General features: G+C 49.7%; 1 protein-coding gene across 4 annotated transcripts in view; it reads right to left on the bottom strand.

Moving 5' to 3' along the window:
• Positions 1–18,385, bottom strand: part of XPO7 (exportin 7) — a 1,985,528-nt gene that overhangs the window by 132,012 nt on the left and 1,835,131 nt on the right. For all 4 annotated transcript variants that reach the window (XM_069617724.1, XM_069617725.1, XM_069617726.1 and 1 more), the window contains one exon: positions 16,583–16,743. In XM_069617724.1, the coding sequence (XP_069473825.1) occupies positions 16,583–16,743 (161 nt within the window). The remainder of the gene's footprint in view (positions 1–16,582; positions 16,744–18,385) is intronic.

Here is an 18,385-nt window from a genome sequence, read left to right as displayed (position 1 = left end):
GGCCGGAGGCTGAGGCGCCTGAGGAATTGGCTTGGGAGCCAGAGGCAGCGGCTGCATGGGGACCGGGGGCGCTGGCGATTGCGGTGCCGCTAGCAAAGTCGGGAGGACTTCCTTGATGGCATCCTTGAGGATAACCCCCATCCGAGGTGACTTCATGAGGCAGAGGAACCTCTTGAAGAACCCCTCTTCACTGGCCGGAGAGGTGGGAGGGGGTACTGACGGAGTAGCCGGGAGCTGCTGGAGCCGCTGCATACCCTGCCCCTATGGACGCAGTGGGAAGCTGCCCTGCGCATAAGAAGGATAGGCTGTAGGCCACGTACCTGGTTGCGGCCAGTCCCACCTTGATCATCGTTCTTCGTCGAACTCCTGGAATGGCGTTGGACGGGTGCCTCTGTCTGGTGCGGCGGCCATCTTGTTGAGCTGCCTACCATGTGCCTGCAACGTGTTGCTCGGCTCGCTGGGCGCAGCCTCCTCCAAGACTCTTGCGTTTGGATCACGGGCCTACCCTGCTCTCGGGCATAGGCCCGATAGGTGTGACACCCTCTACCAGGGGGTCGGTAGAGGTGTGTTTAGGCGCCCCCTCGGACGTATTGCCGGTACTAGGGCGTAGCCCCTCGGCCATATTGCTGGTACAAGGGCGGAGCCCCTCGGATGACAATCCGGTACAAGAACCTTCCGGTCCCTCAACACTGCCACCGGGAGGATCCAAGGATCCCTCGGCCTGAAGGCCGCTAGCTGGAGCAGCCTCAGTGCACATGCTGGTACAAGGACCTGAACGGTCCGTCCTGCGCGGGAGAGTCCTTGGGAAGGAGTCTCCTTTGCAGGGTGAAATGGAAATATCGGCCCTACCTCGGGTCTAGCTCAGTGTTTCACGAATTTCTTGAGGTCCTCTGGAGGAGACGTCTGGAAGAGCTCCCTCCATCTTGCTAGTCGGTTCTTCAGCGCTTTCGATGACAGCGAGCCACACGCTGTACAAGCCTGCCAACAGTGGTCTGGGCCAAGGCAACGTAGGCAGAGGGTGTGGGGGTATGAAGTTGGGAAGAGCCAGTTGCAGGATGGGCACCTGTGGAAGTCGACATGTGCCGGGGAGGAGCGTGGCACCTGAGGACTGAGTACCTGAATGATAAAAAGACAAAAAAAAGACAAAGAGAAGAAGTATCAGCGCGTGGAATTACATGGCCAAACCCAGGAGCGCTGGTGAATTCAGCCCGTTCCTGATGACGCGGAAAAGGGGACTGAGGTGTGGCACCGGAGGGCGGAGTCAGGGCAGCGCATGCTCCCAGGGCCGCACCCCTGCGCGCCTCTAAATTTGAAGGGGAAGACGTTTTTTTCTGGTGAAAAAGGTTCTGTCTCCCGTCCCTTGGAAGGGAGGCCCATGGAGTATGGAAGAAAGGGGATGGGACGTAAGAGTATGATTTAAAGAAGACATTTCCGCCATTCCTTCCAGTGTACCTTTGGTACTCAGAAGGGTATTCGATTTTAGGAACCAAAAAGATTCTTTCTTTTGGTATAATATGCTTTGGGGTTACAACCTTAGGGTTTACCATCTTAGATTCCATAAGAGGTTTAGAAACCTAAAATGACAGTAAGCCATAACCTCTTCTGGTACAGTGGCAAGAATCTCCCTGTTAGAGGAAAAATACTGCGTCTCATTCCACGGAATCACCCCACTTCCCTGGGCCTTGTCTCCACCCAGGTGATCCTCCCGCAGTACACGACCCCCAGGTCTGGGAATCAAGAAGTGTTTGCCTTCCCCTGACCAACGGGGAGGAGACTTTAGGAAAGATTTTAGTGAGGGACCTGCAGGATTCTACATACCTCCCACCATTTCTGCCTCAATGATGAAAAGATGGAAATCTTAGTGGTGGCTCACAATCCTCGCTCGAAAGTCTCAGCCAATCCTACAAATCTTTCATCATTGAGGGCATCACCATACCAGTTGCCAGTAATGTCAAAACCTTGGGAATCTACCTGGATGCTACGTTATCACTATCAAGGCAGGTAAATGATGGCCTCCTCTGCAGCCCACATCTCAAAACTAATCAACGCGTGTAGACTATTCCTGACCTCAGAAAGCTGCCTTACTATTGCCAGAGTTTCACAGGCTCGAGGCTGGACTACTGTAATGCATTATTCACAGGAGCCTTGGCTCGTAACATCAGCAAGCTGCAAACCAGTAAGTACAATCAACCCAGACAATACAATAGTCCAAAGAAACTCACACACTGAAAGTTACATTAAAATATACATTTATTCTTATATACACAAGGCAAGGTAGGTAGATACTTATTTAGACTAGCCAACACACATAGGAATTACTACCAATACATTTCATAGGTGACTGCTTCAATAGTAGTTGCCAGTGCTTAAAATTGTTGCAGAAAATAACAGTAATGACAATTCTTATCGAATCTCACAATAATCAGGGTGAGAGATTACACACACTTTGATAGCTAAAAATTCTACACTGTTGTGAAAAAACCTTTAGTTATTCCTGAGGGTCAAAAGGGTTTTTTGGCCCCAATGTTTTGAATGCACATTCATTTATCATAGTACAAGATATATAATTAGAGACACTTGTCATTTTTCAATTTTGTACATAAAATACATACATACAGTCTAGTCAAATTGACTGGATTTGATGGACATGGAACATGTTTTTCCTTATTTTTGATACAACGACGGGACTTAGTTTACAAATAACATTTAGGCACAATACATAATTTACAGTGAACAAATATCGGTGTGGATGGTGGACACTGAGATGGTAGAGAAGCCGTCGACACTATGGTGTTTCGGCCAAAAGAAAGCTGATCATTGGAGCTTCTGGCCATGAGATCCAGCAGGAACTTATCTCTGGGATTGGAGGACATTTACCCCTGAGAAATGGTGGAAAGAGTTGTAAAGGCAAGTGTCCAAGACCACCCCCAAAAATCTGAGAGACTGGAAAAGCCCAAGCTGTGCAATAGGCTGCACGTCTGTAACAAATGTACCGATGTCCGGTCTGTGGAGTGAGCCCAAGCGAACCAGTCGCCCAGGCAGCAAGGCTTAGGCCTAGGAGAGTTTGGCAGTGGTGAGGGGTTCACTTAAGTACACAGAAATCACTCTTAATAATAGGAGCAAGGCAGAATGTATAAACAATACAATTATTTGTTTAGGCCTCATAAAACTCTTAGCAATTAAAAGACCACTGGTATTACACTAAACACACACGCTACTACATACACAGATTCACTTTTGACACCAACACTTTTGAACAGTTAGATCAATATTAGAACTTTGTAATATAGTAAAGCAAGTGAAGAACAAACACAGTAAGTAATAACTGATTTAGAGAAATATGTAAGGAAGAAAGGAGTTAAAACACCACACACAACTATAACTATAAGGTTCTACACTTTATAATTACTTTCCATACTAAAAGAGATGAGGCCTAGTTCCCTTAAAGTCACATGTCCCAATAGAGCCATTTGGTGGAGGCTAGGAGACTTTAAGGTAGTCCGAATGAGTGTTGGCAAAGCCAACCAGCAGTTTACTTTTCAAAGTTGAAGAACAATAGCAGTTACGTTTTTAGGAGACCCTCTCCCGGTACAACCACCTTAAAGGAAGTACATGAGAAGGATAATTTACCAGAACTCCACCGATCACGGCCAGGTAAGGGAGATATAAAGCAAGCACTTTGCGCCTCTGAAACCTTATTGAGGTGGGGTGGCAGGAACAGGTAAATGTACTAGCCTACTGTACTCGGATTCACTTAGGGACCACTTCGGGGGTTCCTGAAATCACTGGGCCCCTGTGGCTTATGTCTTGGTTCCGTTGGAGGGGGAGCTAGGGTCACTTTGCAAAGGTCACTTTCAGTGTCAGAATTTAGGTCCAGCTAATTGGCAGTTCCACACTCTGGCAAGACGATTCCTGGCATTTGACAAGCTGGACGACCCTGACACAATGAAGAAGAACAAGTTACTTTCTTACCTGGTAACGTTCTTTCGATGGGATGGTCCGACGACGTATTCCATATCTATGACATGTAATCACCACAGCTGTGCTGCTTCGGAAACTTTTTCGGCGTCTGCGTCCTGCGTCGATGCGCCGTCGTCGAGGACCTCCTCCGACGTCCGACGTCATCCGATGTGATAAGTAGGACGCACGACGCCCATAGCCTCAGTTGTAGTTTTTTCTCCCAGAACGTGTGACATAAGTCAACTGCCAGTCAGACACAAAGCCTTGCGGAACGTAAGCTGCAATCGCAAAAGAAATTCTGCAGCGGGGAAGGCAGGGCGGGAGCGATATGGAATACGTCGTCGGACCATCCCATCGAAAGACCGTTACCAGGTAAGAAAGTAACTTGTTCTTCGAGGGGATTGGGTCCTCCGACGTATTCCATATCTATAACAGACTCCCAAAGCAGTACCAAAGCAAGGAGGAGGGAAAGAATTTAGAATCAAAATGTAGAATAGCCAATCAAATAGCAGAGCAAAGGACCGCCTTGCCAAAGGCCAGATCCTGTGCTCGGATGGAATCGAGGGAATAGTGACGTACAAATGTATGTACTGAAGCCCAGGTGGCTGCATCACAGATGTTGCGAATAGGAACACCCCTCTGCAGGGCAGTAGACGCAGCCATACCCCTGGTAGAATGGGCCCGCAAGCCAGCCGGTGGGTCCTTACCCGCCAAGCGGTAGCACTCTGAGATGGCCAAAATAATCCAGCGAGACAAAGTCTGTTTCGTCACTGCTTGCCCCAAACGCTTTCCAGCGTAACCAATAAAGAGTTGATCATCCACTCTGACCCGGGACATGCGTGAAACATAAAAGCTTAAAGCTCTCCTAGGATCAAGCCTATGGAGCCTCTCCTCTTCCTTACCAGGATGCGGAGGAGGATAGAATGCCGGAAGAACAACCTTCTGGGCCAAATGAAATTCCGTCACTACCTTCGGAAGAAAAGAAGGACGAACTCTAAGGACAACCCTGTCCTTGTGAAATACAGTGAAGGGAGGCTTAACTGAAAGTGCCTGTAACTCACTCACTCTGCGAGCGGAAGTAACCGCAACTAAAAACACAGTTTTCAGAGTTAACAGCCTCAAAGGGCAAGAATGTAAAGGCTCAAACGGAGCACCCATAAGAAACTTAAGAACAAGGTTCAAATCCCAACCGGGCACCAGGAAAGGTGACGGAGGGAACACATTAGTGAGCCCTTTCAGGAACTGTGAAATCAAAGGGATTTTAAAGTAGGAACACTCTTCAGACGAGCGCTTAAAGATGGACAGCGCCGCCAGGTAACCCTTAACGGTACCCACTTGCAAGCCCCTGTGGGCCAAAGAAAGTAAAAAGGACAGAACCATGGGGATGTCACATGCAAAAGGATCCACATTCTGAACTCTGCACCAGTCGCAGAACTTACGCCAACGGCAACGGTACAGAGACTTTGTTGCTGGCCTCCGGGCCGAAAGCAACACCTCCATCACGTCCTCAGGGAGGTCCCAATCCTTATACCTCAACCTTTCAGAAGCCAAGCGTGAAGGTTGAGGGATCTGACCTCTGGATGGAGAACCTGACCCCCCTCCCGTGAGAGCAGATCGTCTCGGTAGGGAAGACGACGTGGAGGGCAGATGGATAAGTCGAGAAGGTCCGGGTACCACGTCCTCCGAGCCCACGCCGGGGCAATGAGGATCATCCGGGAACCGAACTTCCGTAACCTCTGCAGCACTTGCGGGATGACGGGGACTGGAGGAAACGCGTACAGCAGCGGGAATGTTGAGGTAGTGCATGGCCACTGTGTTGTCCGTCAGGATCAGGACATTCTTCCCTCGCACAGACGGCAGAAAAGCCTTCAGGGCTAGCCTGACGGCCCTCAGCTCCAACAGATTGATATGGAGTCTGGACTCTGACGGAGACCAACGACCGCTGACTGTCAGCCCGTTGGCATGAGCTCCCCATCCCGTGAGGGATGCATCCGTCACGATCGTCACCTCCGGCCAGGGAAGCCAAAATGGAGCCCCCTTCATCAAGTTGCCTTCGACGGCCCACCACAGAAGGTCCCGGGCGACCGAGGACGGCACCTGAATCGAGTCCGACATCCTGCCGGAGGACTGCGACCATTGCGTCTTGAGTGCCCACTGCAAAGATCTCATCCGCAGGCGAGCCTCTGGCACCAGAAGAATGCAGGATGCCATGAGGCCGAGCAACCTCAAGAACTCGAACGCTGGGAGCGTCTGGGCATGCTGAAATTTGTGCACCATCTGCTGAATGTGAAGAGCCCTCACCTGGGGAGGAAAACACTGCCCCAGGGAAGTGTCGAGCACTGCTCCGATGTACTGGAGCCGCTGCGATGGCGTCAAATGGGACTTCTTTAAATTGAGGGAGAAGCTCAGCCTGTGAAGGGAGCGACAGGTGACCGATAGATGATCCAGGACTTGCTCGGGAGAGCTCCCCCTGATCAACCAATCGTCCAGGTAGGGGTAGACGTGAATCCCCCCTTGCCTGAGATGCGCTGCCACCACCACCATGAGCTTGGTGAAAACCCTCGGGGCGGAGGTCAATCCGAACGGCAGGACCCGAAACTGAAAGTGCGAGTCGCCAACCGCGAACCTCAGGTACTTCTTGTGCTTGGGATGGATCGGCACATGGAAGTAAGCATCCTTGAGGTCGAGTGACACCAACCAGTCCTGAAGCTGAAGGGCCTGGAGGACTTGAGAGAGAGTAACCATCTTGAACTTGTCCTTCCAGAGGAGTTTGTTCAAACCGCGCAAGTCCATGATGGGTCTCAATCCCCCCGTCTTTCTTCGAAATCAAAAAATAAGGGGAATACTATCCCTTGTTCCTCTCCGCTACAGGCACCAGTTGTATGGCGCCTTTCTCCAGCAGGGCTTGAATTTCCTGCGCAAGGAGCGGATCCGGACTCTGCAAAGAGAGGTTCGCCGGTGGATTGTCGCGAGGCCTGTGCCGAAAAGGAAGACAGTAGCCGTGGGTTATGATCTCCAGAACCCACACATCTGAAGTAATGGCTTGCCACTCTACAAGATGCTGCGCCAGCCTTCCCCCAACCGGCGAACCATGGGACATGGCCTCACGACAGAGTGGGAGCGGCTTCGGCGTTACCTGAGGGCAAAGAGGCAACTGCCCGAGCGGCCTTGGCACCACAGGTACCCTGTCGTCCACCTCTGGTACCCCTGCGTTGGCCTCTTTGACTGCCAGCTCCTCTCGCTTTACTGAAGGATGAGTAATAGCGAAAGGAACCACCCCTCCACTGCTGTCCCCTAGGACGAAAAGGCGGAGGTTGGCGAACTGCAGCGCCCAACGACTTCGCTGCAGCTTTTGAGGTCTGCAACCTCTCAAGGCTCTCGTCAGCCTTGCTGCCAAAAAGGTGTTCACCGTCAAAGGGCATGTTGAGGAGCCGGGCCTGCACATCAGGAGCAAACCCCGACTTCCGCAACCACGCAAACCTGCGTATCACGGTGCTCGCCGCCATGGACCTACTGACGCATTCAGCTAAGTCCAAACCCGACTGAACAGACTCACACATGGCATCCTTACCATCCTGGACCATAGCAAGGAAACCATCCCGTTCGTCCCCTTCGGGAACATGTTCAGCCGCTAACGCAACACAGTTCCACAGAGTGTGCGTGAAACGTGACAAGGCACAAATGGAGTTGGCCGCCTGAAGCGCCATACCACCAGAAGAAAACACTTTCTTCGCCCAACCATCAAAACGTTTGTCGTCCCTATCAGGAGGGATGGTAGGGTACGACGCCTGCTTCGCCGGGGCCGTGGCCGCCTGCACCACCAAACTCTCCGGAGTGGGGTGCCTGGTCAAGTAGCAGGGGTCGCCACTGGCTGGACGGTATTTTCGCGACAAGGATCTGCCCACCGCCGGGAGACTCTCCGGAGCAGTCCAAGCCGCCGCCACCCTTCTCTGTAAAGCCATATGGAACGGCAGAACCGGGTCAGTTGGGGGACCAACATCAAGGATGTCTGTCAGATCATCCTGCACAAACTCCCCTGGGGGAGCAGACCATCCCAAGTACTCAGAAACCCTAGCCATAAGGCGCCGGTACGAGGAATCAGCATGAGAGCCAGGCTCAGGCCTACAAAACTCCACCTCCGGAGAGGTGTCCAGTCCACTGGCATCATGCAGTGACTGTCTCAACTCGTCAAACTGACTATGGCCCGAGACAATTTCATCCGGAACCTGACTAGGAACCAGGCCATCAGAATCCTCATCCGCCTCTGAAATATAGTCCAGGTGGCGAAAAGAAGGCACTCGAGAGTGCTTGCTCTTAACCAGAGCCTTCCTAGGGGGTCCACCCGTGCCCAGGGGTACCTCCGACACGAAAGGCGTCGATGGCGTCGAGCGAATCGGCGCCAGCGTCGAGAGAACCGGCATCGGCGCCGAGAGGATCGGCGTCGAGGAAATCGGCGTCGACGTCAGATGCAGCGCCTCCAGAATCGGCGGCGTCGACACAGCCCTCGAGGCCGGAGCCCCGAGCGTGTCCCTCGACGACCTGAGCGTCGACGGCATCGACGACTTCCTCGGAGCCAGAGCCTCGAGAAAGCCTGTCGACGCCCTCGACGCCACAGACGTCAATGCCTTCTTCGAAGACCTCACAGGAGCACACGGTCTCGAACGCGTCGAGGACCGGGACCTGGAATGGGTACGGCGAGAACGAGTCCCCTTGTCCGAACGGGACCTCTCCCGTGACTCGTGCCGACCACTCTTGCGAGCGGTGTCTCTCGACCTCACACGACCGACCCCACTCGGGGGCGCGGACGGCTGAGTACCCTGCGACTCAAGAATCGCCAGCATCTTCTTCCCGAAGGAAGCCCATTCCTCCGGCGTCGCACGGCTGGAGGGGTAAGCGATGTGCCGGGCAGAGCCCTCCGAAGAGGACCTGGAAGACGACCAGTGACGGCGCTTCCGAGAATGCCTCGAAGAGGCTGAGGAGTGGCGAGACCGACTCCTAGAAGGAGACCCACGAGACTTCCGACGATGACACGGAGAGTCACCCCTCGAATCATCCGTCGAAAGCCCCGCAGACTTCGACTTCCGGGGCTTAGACACCCGACCTACCGACAACTTCTTCTTACGTTCGCGTAAGGCTTTGGACGTGAGCGACTGGCAGTCGATACAGTCATCCGTGTCGTGGGCCTCCCCGAGGCACCAGAGGCAGGCGTCGTGCGAGTCCGTCACCGACATCATGGACCCACACTCCCCGCACTTCTTGAAACCCGGACGCGGGGTCGAAGACGAAGTAGACATCTTCAGAAGGATTTTCACAAACGAACAGGTTCGAAGAACCGAGATAGAACAGAACTCCAAAGAGTCGAGGCGTTTAAACCGAGAAACACGAAGCAACACGTTCGCGGAAAAAACGGAACTGAGGCTATGGGCGTCGTGCGTCCTACTTATCACATCGGATGACGTCGGAGGAGGTCCTCGACGAAGGCGCATCGACGTCATCGACGCAGACGCAGAAAAAGTTTCCGAAGCAGCACAGCTGTGGTGATTACATGTCATAGATATGGAATACGTCGGAGGACCCAATCCCCTCGAAATGGCCAACACATTGACGACGGCCTCAGAGTATGCCCAGGAAAACAATGCAGCTGGAGATCAGCTGGGAAATGGCAGAACTCAACCCTTCTGGTGGAATCAAAGAAGCTGGTGCTGCTAGGCCACGCTTTGTGCTGGAGAACTGAAACTGCAGGGCGAGGCCTCTTGTTTCACTAGTTAAGGGTCTGCAGAGTCTGAGGTCAGAACTCAGAACAGCAACTGATGCAGCTAAGCAACCCACGAGGAAGCTGAACAGCCCAAATAATGTTTATGGGGCTCTTCCAAAGTCTGTTAAGGGCAGAATCTTCAAGCTGGGGTTGAGACTAGATGTTCCCATCTGTCTAGGGATCAAAGCACTGATGAAGGCCTTATGGAACAGGGCAAAGGAACAGGGCTTCGCTGGAATGCTTGAAGAACACAATGATGGATGGCTGCAATGAGGTCTGGTCTTCAGCGAGATGCTCCTCTTCATAGGGGTCTTGGCTCCAACAACAATCTGATGATTGCTGCAAAAGTCCTCATTTTTTACAGGATTCGAGATAAAGTCACACCCAAGCCAATGGATGGTAATTTGCACCATTCAAACTGGCAGGGGCTGGACAGCCTCCGGACCATCAAATCTGCCTAGCAATAGACCCGCTTTGGCATTGACATGGACTGTGACCAGAGCGCCTCAGCCCCCATATTCAGACACAAACCTACACAGCCGCTTTTTTCCATGAAAGTCGAGGCTCTACCTGGGAAAGGACATTCCATGAATGGCAAATCCAGACCCGAGAGGGCAGGAAGCAGGCCAAAATACATGGTGGACAAAGGACAGGTGAACATTTCGTGGGCTGGCCACTTTAGAGGGTATAGTACTGTAACCGATATTAAGGGATCAAATGAAAAAATGCATGCAAGATTAAAAAACGCAGTAGAAAAATATCCGCTGCCACCAGCCCGTCTTGGACACATCATACAAGCAACCACAAAGTTAACAAAAACAAAGTTATAGGGACACACATTTTGCCTACCAGGCCCCACTTTATGAAGAGTGCAGTGTAAAACAAACAAGCAATTTCACAATGGGAGACAGAATGAATTAAAAAGGCTTCACTTTTGAAGGCACACCCGTGCACGCTCACACTAGAAAAAATCCCAAGACACTGCTTGCAAGGATAAGAAGTATTTATGTCTACAAAATAGAAGTGCATCACCAAAGAATTCTGCTGCAGCCGAACGTTCTGAGCTCCATAGGCATGTGTGGCACATTATAAGCCCAAACAACATCATTGCTGACATAATAATATACAGTACAATTCTACAATACTAATTGGAGGAGTCCTATATATGTAGGGCCTGCTCCATATGGGATGCCATGCCATTGGTCCGTCTTCATCCGTCCATCTTGGTGCATGTGGGAGTTACTGGTCTTGTCATCCACAATTATAGCTACTTGCAAAAACAATGTTATTTTATCGTCGTATGCACCTGGCAGATACAGGGATGAGCCAGGGGGGAGAATCAAGGTCACACTAACTCAGATGTTCCACGCACTTCAAGACAGATGAGCAACTCCCAAGGCGCTCCACTTTCGTTTTAGGCTCTAATTTGAAGCCACCCTGCACCTTGCTGCAAAAATCACGTGACCCATTTCTGAAGGCACGATAGCCTTGCCTTCTGATCTTAGTGATCGATCGAGGGGTGTAAAGATTTTATGGTCGATGGTCTGGGTTTGGATAGTGCTGTGGCATGCAGGGGTCTCAGGATGAAAGCATTGCAAAGCTGTATTTCTTATGTGGGGATCACAGGGGAGGGAGGGCCTTGCTATCTATTCCGTGGGATGGTGTTGCCAAGAGGCTCTCTGCTCCCTTCTCATGACCTTGCAATGCGCATTCTTCCCAGGGCGTGAAGGCCTGTAACTTCTTGGACAATGGAGGATATCATGGATCTCTAAAACCTGGCCATGGTCGGGGTGGGGTTTGTGCTCATGCAAGGGATCTAATACTAACACACAATGTTTGCCGCGCCTGGGCCTAAATTCTAAAATGGCTGCCGTTAGCCAAGATGGCGTTTGCACCCGCATCTACCATATAGCTTCTAATACATGCACTAAGGTGACCGTGCACCCTCTTATGTACACCCCCCATACCTCCTGCATCCTGGATGTGCTCTCTTAGCTTTTATTTCTTATTCGATATCGCCTAGGGGGGTGGGAATACCCTCTCTCCTACCAAACATTTGCCTACAAAAGTAAGGACAGGTACAAAAAAACTGCTAAAATCATAGTTGGCTAAACCTTACTTTAGTGGTTAGATACAGACTGTACAATAGTTACACACAGAATTTGGGGTTTGGGGAGGTTGGACATATTCTGTGTGAAAAAAGACCTAGGCAAGCTTGCCTGCGGTGTGGGCCGCACACCCTTAAATCCCAATTGGGTTTCAAAAAAAGTTAATTTATTTCTTATTTGGGATTGGGATTTAAGGGTGTGCGGCCCACACCGCAGGCAAGTTTGCCTAGGTCTTTTTTCACACAGTTCACTCTCATCGTGCTGACGCATGGTAGCATGATTTAGTGGGCTGCACCCCAAAATATAGCAATATCTGGAAACGATTTTTGAAGAAGCAAGAAGAAATAGCGGTGCCCGCTCCAGTTCACTGTCTCTCTCCGAGGTTGGACATATTCACCATATTCCTTACAATCATAACATAGTACCACAGCAAAACTTGGAGACCTTCACTATTCTAAGAAGCAATCAGCACTGTTCCAGGTTAGCACCTTGGTTTAAAGTACTTTGAGGGAGAATTTGGAGTCACCAATATGAACCATAGAGTTAAACATGACTCAATTCAACAGCCAAGGCTTTAGATGGTGAAAATGCATATCATGAAGAAATCATGTTCCCTATAAAGAACACGGGGGACACAAAGACTGGTAGGAAGCCCAGCTCTTCAAATCCGGATTGGTAAGACAAAACTCCTGTTTTTGGGATTCTAGGGCCAGGTTTTAGAGCTCTAAGCTTTTTGCTTATTCCCTTTTTATTTGTTGATCTCTAACCTATTTTCGTGTCCAGCTGGACTTCAACCAAAGGCCCCCTACTATTGCAATCCTTTTGAACTCATTTAAAGTTCATGGTCCTGGGTCGCCCATAAAGCTCCCAGTCCCAGGTGTGCTCCCTAATTACCCCCAATTAAGCCCTAGGGTACTAAATCTGTAACTCTACATTGGATTTGGGGAGTAGGCTGGTGTCAGCTGTCTTTATATTCAGTTGTATCGGGGTGCAAGCCACTTTATTGCATTGCACTGTTCCTTTTTGCAAGACACTGGATTTCAAATTCTTTTTTTTCAGTCCTGCTCACAGCCATTTGTATTTTAGAAAGTCCCTTGTTCTAGGTAACCACAAGCTAGGCTTGCAATGGCTGTTCTTCATATGTGAGCTCTTTGATAGCCAGAATTGTTTTTTACTGGTTTAGACCAGTATACATCCCTAGGCTGTTCCTCTCACAGGGCCAACCATGTCAATTGGCCACCTGACTCTTGTGTCCTTAGCCCACTATTCTGATTAGTGGCCTGGTATTACGCAATTCTTTAGAGTAGTTGTACTTAAGGGGAAAACCTGTAATTTGTTTGCCTCTCGTCTTGGAATGTACAGAAGCAGCAGGTTTACTTGCATGCTGGAGAGTTTCCTGCCATTACTGATCTTTCAGGCCCTCATCTGGCAATACTGGCTGCTTGCAATGGTCTGCAATCAACCCCTTTGTGGTATACTGCTGCTACAAGTCCAGTCCAGGCTTCCTACTTTCTTCTGTTGACTCCACGTCAGTGTTGAGTAGGCCCTAGTATGCTGGGGCCATATCCTGGGTGTTTAACCCCAACTTCTGGCTGTTTTATGATCAGAGTCTCCTGCCTCGATGCAGGTTGCTGAAGTTGCCTGAAAGGGTGGTGGCGCATCACAATTTAGCCTTATATGCTCCTTGGGCTGCCCTGGGTCACTTTGTTATCTTCACTATGGAACAATCTTCTGTGTGGCTGTGCCACCCCTCGTTTGTCCACTGAGCTGCTGGAATACTCTTTGCCCAGTCTGCTTGTCTTCCTCAACAGTTTTTTCACTGCTGGTTTGACATGCTCTGTGCGGTCGTCAGGGCCTTGGTAGCCTGAAGGTACAAGCCCCTGAGCACCAGACCCTTCTAATATGCAACAAGGAAGAAGCCCCATCTTTACTGGGATATTGCTCCTGGAATAGTTTTTGTCAAAACCAATGTCGCGAGTACTTACCTCTGGATCCTGGAGCGGGCATGTAGTCTTAATACACGCTCTCAGGGGCCCCTATGGTCCAGGTTAAAACTTTTTGGAAGCAACTATTTACCACATTTTCCACTGAATAACGTCAGAGGTATTCCTGCTTTGCTGCATCCTCTCCCAGGTATTGTTCTTTAACCGACCTCTGGATCTCTTCATTTGGGTTTTCTCCGGTCATCCCTGGGGTTGTTTGCTGCCAAACCTGCATCTGTGGGGGGAAACAGACTTACTTTCAGTTTCCCCCATAGACACAACTGGCTTACTGACTGTGTTAACTCTATGGAACTTTCTACTCACCTTGGAACTCTCTTAAGGTAACTGAGGTTACACGTGCAGCCTATTGAACAGTTTAGTCTTTCCCCTGTTCTTCAAAATGTCAGGTTTCTCCATTCCTGTCCATCAGATTCATCAGGGCAGTCTTGGACATTCGCCTGGGCAGAGCCTTTCCGCCTTTTGTCTGCTGGGTCTCATGGCCTCCTGCATTCTGGTGGTCCCGGAGGCAGAGCTACGCATAAGGCAGCTTTAATGGCTGCTCTGCTGTAAACAGTCTAAATTCCTGAGATGTTATCCACTCTGGGTGGTTGAGAGGACAGTGGCCACTACGGTTCGCTCTCTAGGGGTACTTCAGCATCTTCCGAAGCAGCTGCCCTGCAATCTCCCAGGTGCCACCTGATGAAGAGCAACCCTTTCGCCCTGCCCCCTCATGGGTGGCACAAAGGGTTGCTGTAATGCCAACCTTAAAGACTTTACAGGCACCTTGGAGGACTGGAACCATTGTAGGGCATCGTCAGCCTTGGCCCAAAACAGGTTCCGCCCATTAAAGGGTATATACAGTAACTCTGCCTGTACATCCTGTAACAAGCACAATGTGCTCCTCCAAGAGTAAGCTTGCTCAACACTGTACTCCTGGCCATAAAGTGTACGACGCAGTCAGCTGTGTCGAGACCTGATTGCGTGATATGTTAGGTAGCCTCCCTGCCATCCTGTACCATTGCCAGAAATCCTTCTTTCATATCCCCCTTCAGGGATGTGCTCTACCGCGTTGGCCTCTGAGGACCAAAGACCGAAAAGAAAACTTTGCCAGGGTGCAGGAGGCATTCACTGCTCTGAGAGCAAGGCTGTCCGAGGCAAACACCTTCTTTCCCTAGGCGTACAGCCGCTTACTCTTTCTGTCTGCAGAGAAGGGAAAATGCATGTCTTCCAAGTTTGCAGTCGCAACCTGAACCACTAAAATCTCAGGGGAGGCATGGGTGGATAAGAAGGCTGGATCAGATGGGGATAACGGTTTTCTTGCCAGATCTCTAGTTATCTGCAGGTGTAGGGGCAAGGTTGTTCCACACCTCCAACACCAGAACTCCCACAAGTATGTTAAACAGTAGCAAGGTCTCCTTTTTGGGATCTTTGTCCAGAATGTTTATTAGTTTAAACTGGACTTTGTCTGGAAGGGGCTGATAACACGAGGTTATCAGCAACCTTGGTCATCAACCTCTGGAGGGATGCCGGAGGTCTATCCGGAGTTGGAGCTGGAAGGATATACACCTCAGGGGAGGTGTCACCTGATGGTCTGAAACCAGTAACTGGATGTCATACCTTCCGTGTAAAATTCCTCAGGGAAGTCCCTCTTCTCTATGGGGCCCATGGGTTCCATCCCAAAGGGTATAGGTTTGCCTTCCGAGTCATAGTTCTGAATCTTTGACATGAATGGCCTCATCGGAAGAGGGGCGTGTTGCACAGGGACCCCGTTGCCCTCAACGTCAAACAGCGCCAACATCGAATATGAGGGCAAGACCGGCGCTGAGGCCTTGCCGCCTGTAGACGGTGACTGTCAGCACCGGGAGATATCGCCCTTGGGGTCCAGGCCCGAGCCCGTAGGTGTGCAGGAGTATTCACCACAGGGCACTCTTCCGGTGTGTGGCAATGCATTGGGTCCTGTTGAAGCTGGCATTGCAGATGATGCCAAGGCCGAAGCCGTCAGCATCAAGGCCTTGGCGAATAAGTCAAGCATCTTCAAGCCGAAGGTCTCGCAGTACTCTGGGGTGCAGGATTGTGTGGGAAACGATACCTGCAGTGTCACTTCTGGGGAGTTTCTGAAGTGATGACTGCTCTTGTTTGAGGACAAAGACGGATGATGCGAAGAATCGCCTGGGGAGTGGGACCTCGTGCTGTGCTTCTCCTAGTTTTTCTTTGCGGGAGACCTGTCCTGACAGGTGCTCAGTGCTGCCCGACTTCTACCGAGACCGCATGCCTTCACCTAATGCCTTGTGGAGGTATGTGAAGAGTTAAACCACCCTTTACTGGAGGGTCTTTGGATGCATGGATTGGCACTACCTGCATTCGTTAACATCATGCTTCTCCCCCAAGCAGTGCAAACAGATGCAATGGGGATCTGACACAGACAATCAGACCTCAGTAGGGTTTGGCATGGAAAAAGGAAACACAGTGTGCGGCGCTTCGATATCTATTGGCCTGACGTCATGTCTGGTGCAGGGTGCATAGAGGCATTGGGCCCTGGCAGCGGAAAAGTTTCCGAACATCAGTTGTGCTGCGGATAAGTTATCGTAGATGGGGAATCCGTGAGAGGAAAGGAAAGAATCCATTAGGAGTTCCCCTGACAGCAAAAAAGTCTAAACCAAAAAGCCAGCAAACAGTTCCGTGGACTAAAAGATAGCAAAAGGAAAATAAAGCACTAACATTGTTTCTCCACAACCCTCTCAGATAGGACACTATGAGACCACTGACTAGCTTCTTACCTGCTGGATCATCTCTGGGTGCTGCTGCATGATATGCAGAAAGCGGTCACACTCCTGTGGCATTGGCACTGTCCTCTTCTTGGTGCTGCGGGACAGCTGCTTAAAGAGATACGTAACAATGTGGTCCAGGCAGGAGCAGCAGCCTGTGCAAACCATGGTGTCTGTAGGTCCAAGAGAAAGTAAGATGAGCATTTCTGGGGAAATGGGTCACAAGAGGCACCAGGGAACATCAATTAACACAGAAAGCTTGGAGTTGGTCTTTAGCAGCAAAAACACAGGTTATCCCAACTTTTCAGAAACAGCATCAAAGAAATGCCCAGTGCTATGAAAAATCCCCCAAGAAGGAAAAGTTACATAACTTTAACAATGGGTTTGCAGTTTTCGTATCCTTCTTAGATAAACAAAATTAGAAAACCACTGTTGTCTGGTTCTGGAAGGGGTATTCTTGGGACAGATTCATGGGTAAAGTGAGCAGAGAAAGCTAAGGCATTCTCAGAAGTAAAGTGTACTTTGGAACACAGTTAAAAAAAGTTGGTACATCCAAACAGAGTTCAATAGCATCTTACATTAATTTCTCATATAATCACTAGATTCAAATGGCTCACAATCTACTAAAACAGACACTTAATCCCGTAGAACCTACCAATTTTAAGTTGTAGGGAAGTGAAGTTTGCATGTAAAATGTGCATTGAGGAAATGGGATAACCAATCGTGACCCCTAAACTTAAGGACAGGACTTCATTGAAGCAAATTCATATTGAAAAGTTAGTGATGATGCATGTAGTATGGGAGCATCGGTAAATTAGATTTTAATTATTTTTAATTAAAATGATTCAGGTTATTCTGTTTCTGAAAGGGGGTTCTGCTAACCAGATCCCCCCTTTTCATAAGTGCTCCATGCCAAAACTATAGGGCATTTAATGTGCCTTTGTTGGGCTACCAATCTTCTGACACTCACAGCACAAGCCCTGGATTGGCAAAGGACAGGTACAAAGATCACATATGCAGAACGGACTACTGCTGAAACTCAAAGCGACAGCAGACAGAGGTGGATTTTGTAACTGTGTGCACGGCTGATACAAATTATACAAATTATGTAACCAAGTCAGCCTGGTGGCACTTTTAATTTCAAATAAAAATCATGCCTGCTTGAAGCATGGTGGCTGCTAAGATCACACAATTATACAGCCACATTTATTTGATATGGCTCTATTGTGAGCTCTGTAAGCAGGGTCCAGCTACAACAGGGCAACATGTACGAACTGTTTGCCTGGGTTTCTCCGCAACTACCATGTAAAAAAATAGCCAGTGTTAGAAAATATTTTCTCTTTGCTGTTTTCCGCCGATAGACTTCAATGGGACATCCACATCTTTTTGCTATTTTCTTCACTCTGACCTGACTTTTTGGCAAGTAAGTGCTCAGTATTACTTACCTTGCTTTTGCTCACCCTTACTGCCGATACTGTTTAGTCCCTAAGACTATCACTACTGGGAGACCCTGTCTCTTTTAGTGAAATTCTTGTTGTTTTTAAAAGGACACATCACCTTAAGGAGAAGTGCGGTAGAGCTACTTTGGGTCCCTTTTACTTAATCTTTTACAACATTACTGTTGCTGACACAATGTGTCCAGGATGGGTTGGTGGCAGCGGATATTTTTCAACCATGTTTTTAAAAATGTTTCTTGTGTACACTTTTGCATTTTACCACACAATGCAACTGGAGTACCTTCCATTCTAAAATGCCCCTGCCACAAGATTTTCGCCAGTCTTTTAGCCATTTTGTTTATTGGTCTTCGTTCTGCCT

This window comes from Ambystoma mexicanum, chromosome 10 (assembly GCF_040938575.1).
Source record: "Ambystoma mexicanum isolate Mex_15411 chromosome 10, UKY_AmexF1_1, whole genome shotgun sequence".
Taxonomy (NCBI): domain Eukaryota; kingdom Metazoa; phylum Chordata; class Amphibia; order Caudata; family Ambystomatidae; genus Ambystoma; species Ambystoma mexicanum.
Note: the sequence above shows the minus strand (reverse complement) of the source record. Positions and strands in the feature narration are given on the sequence as shown.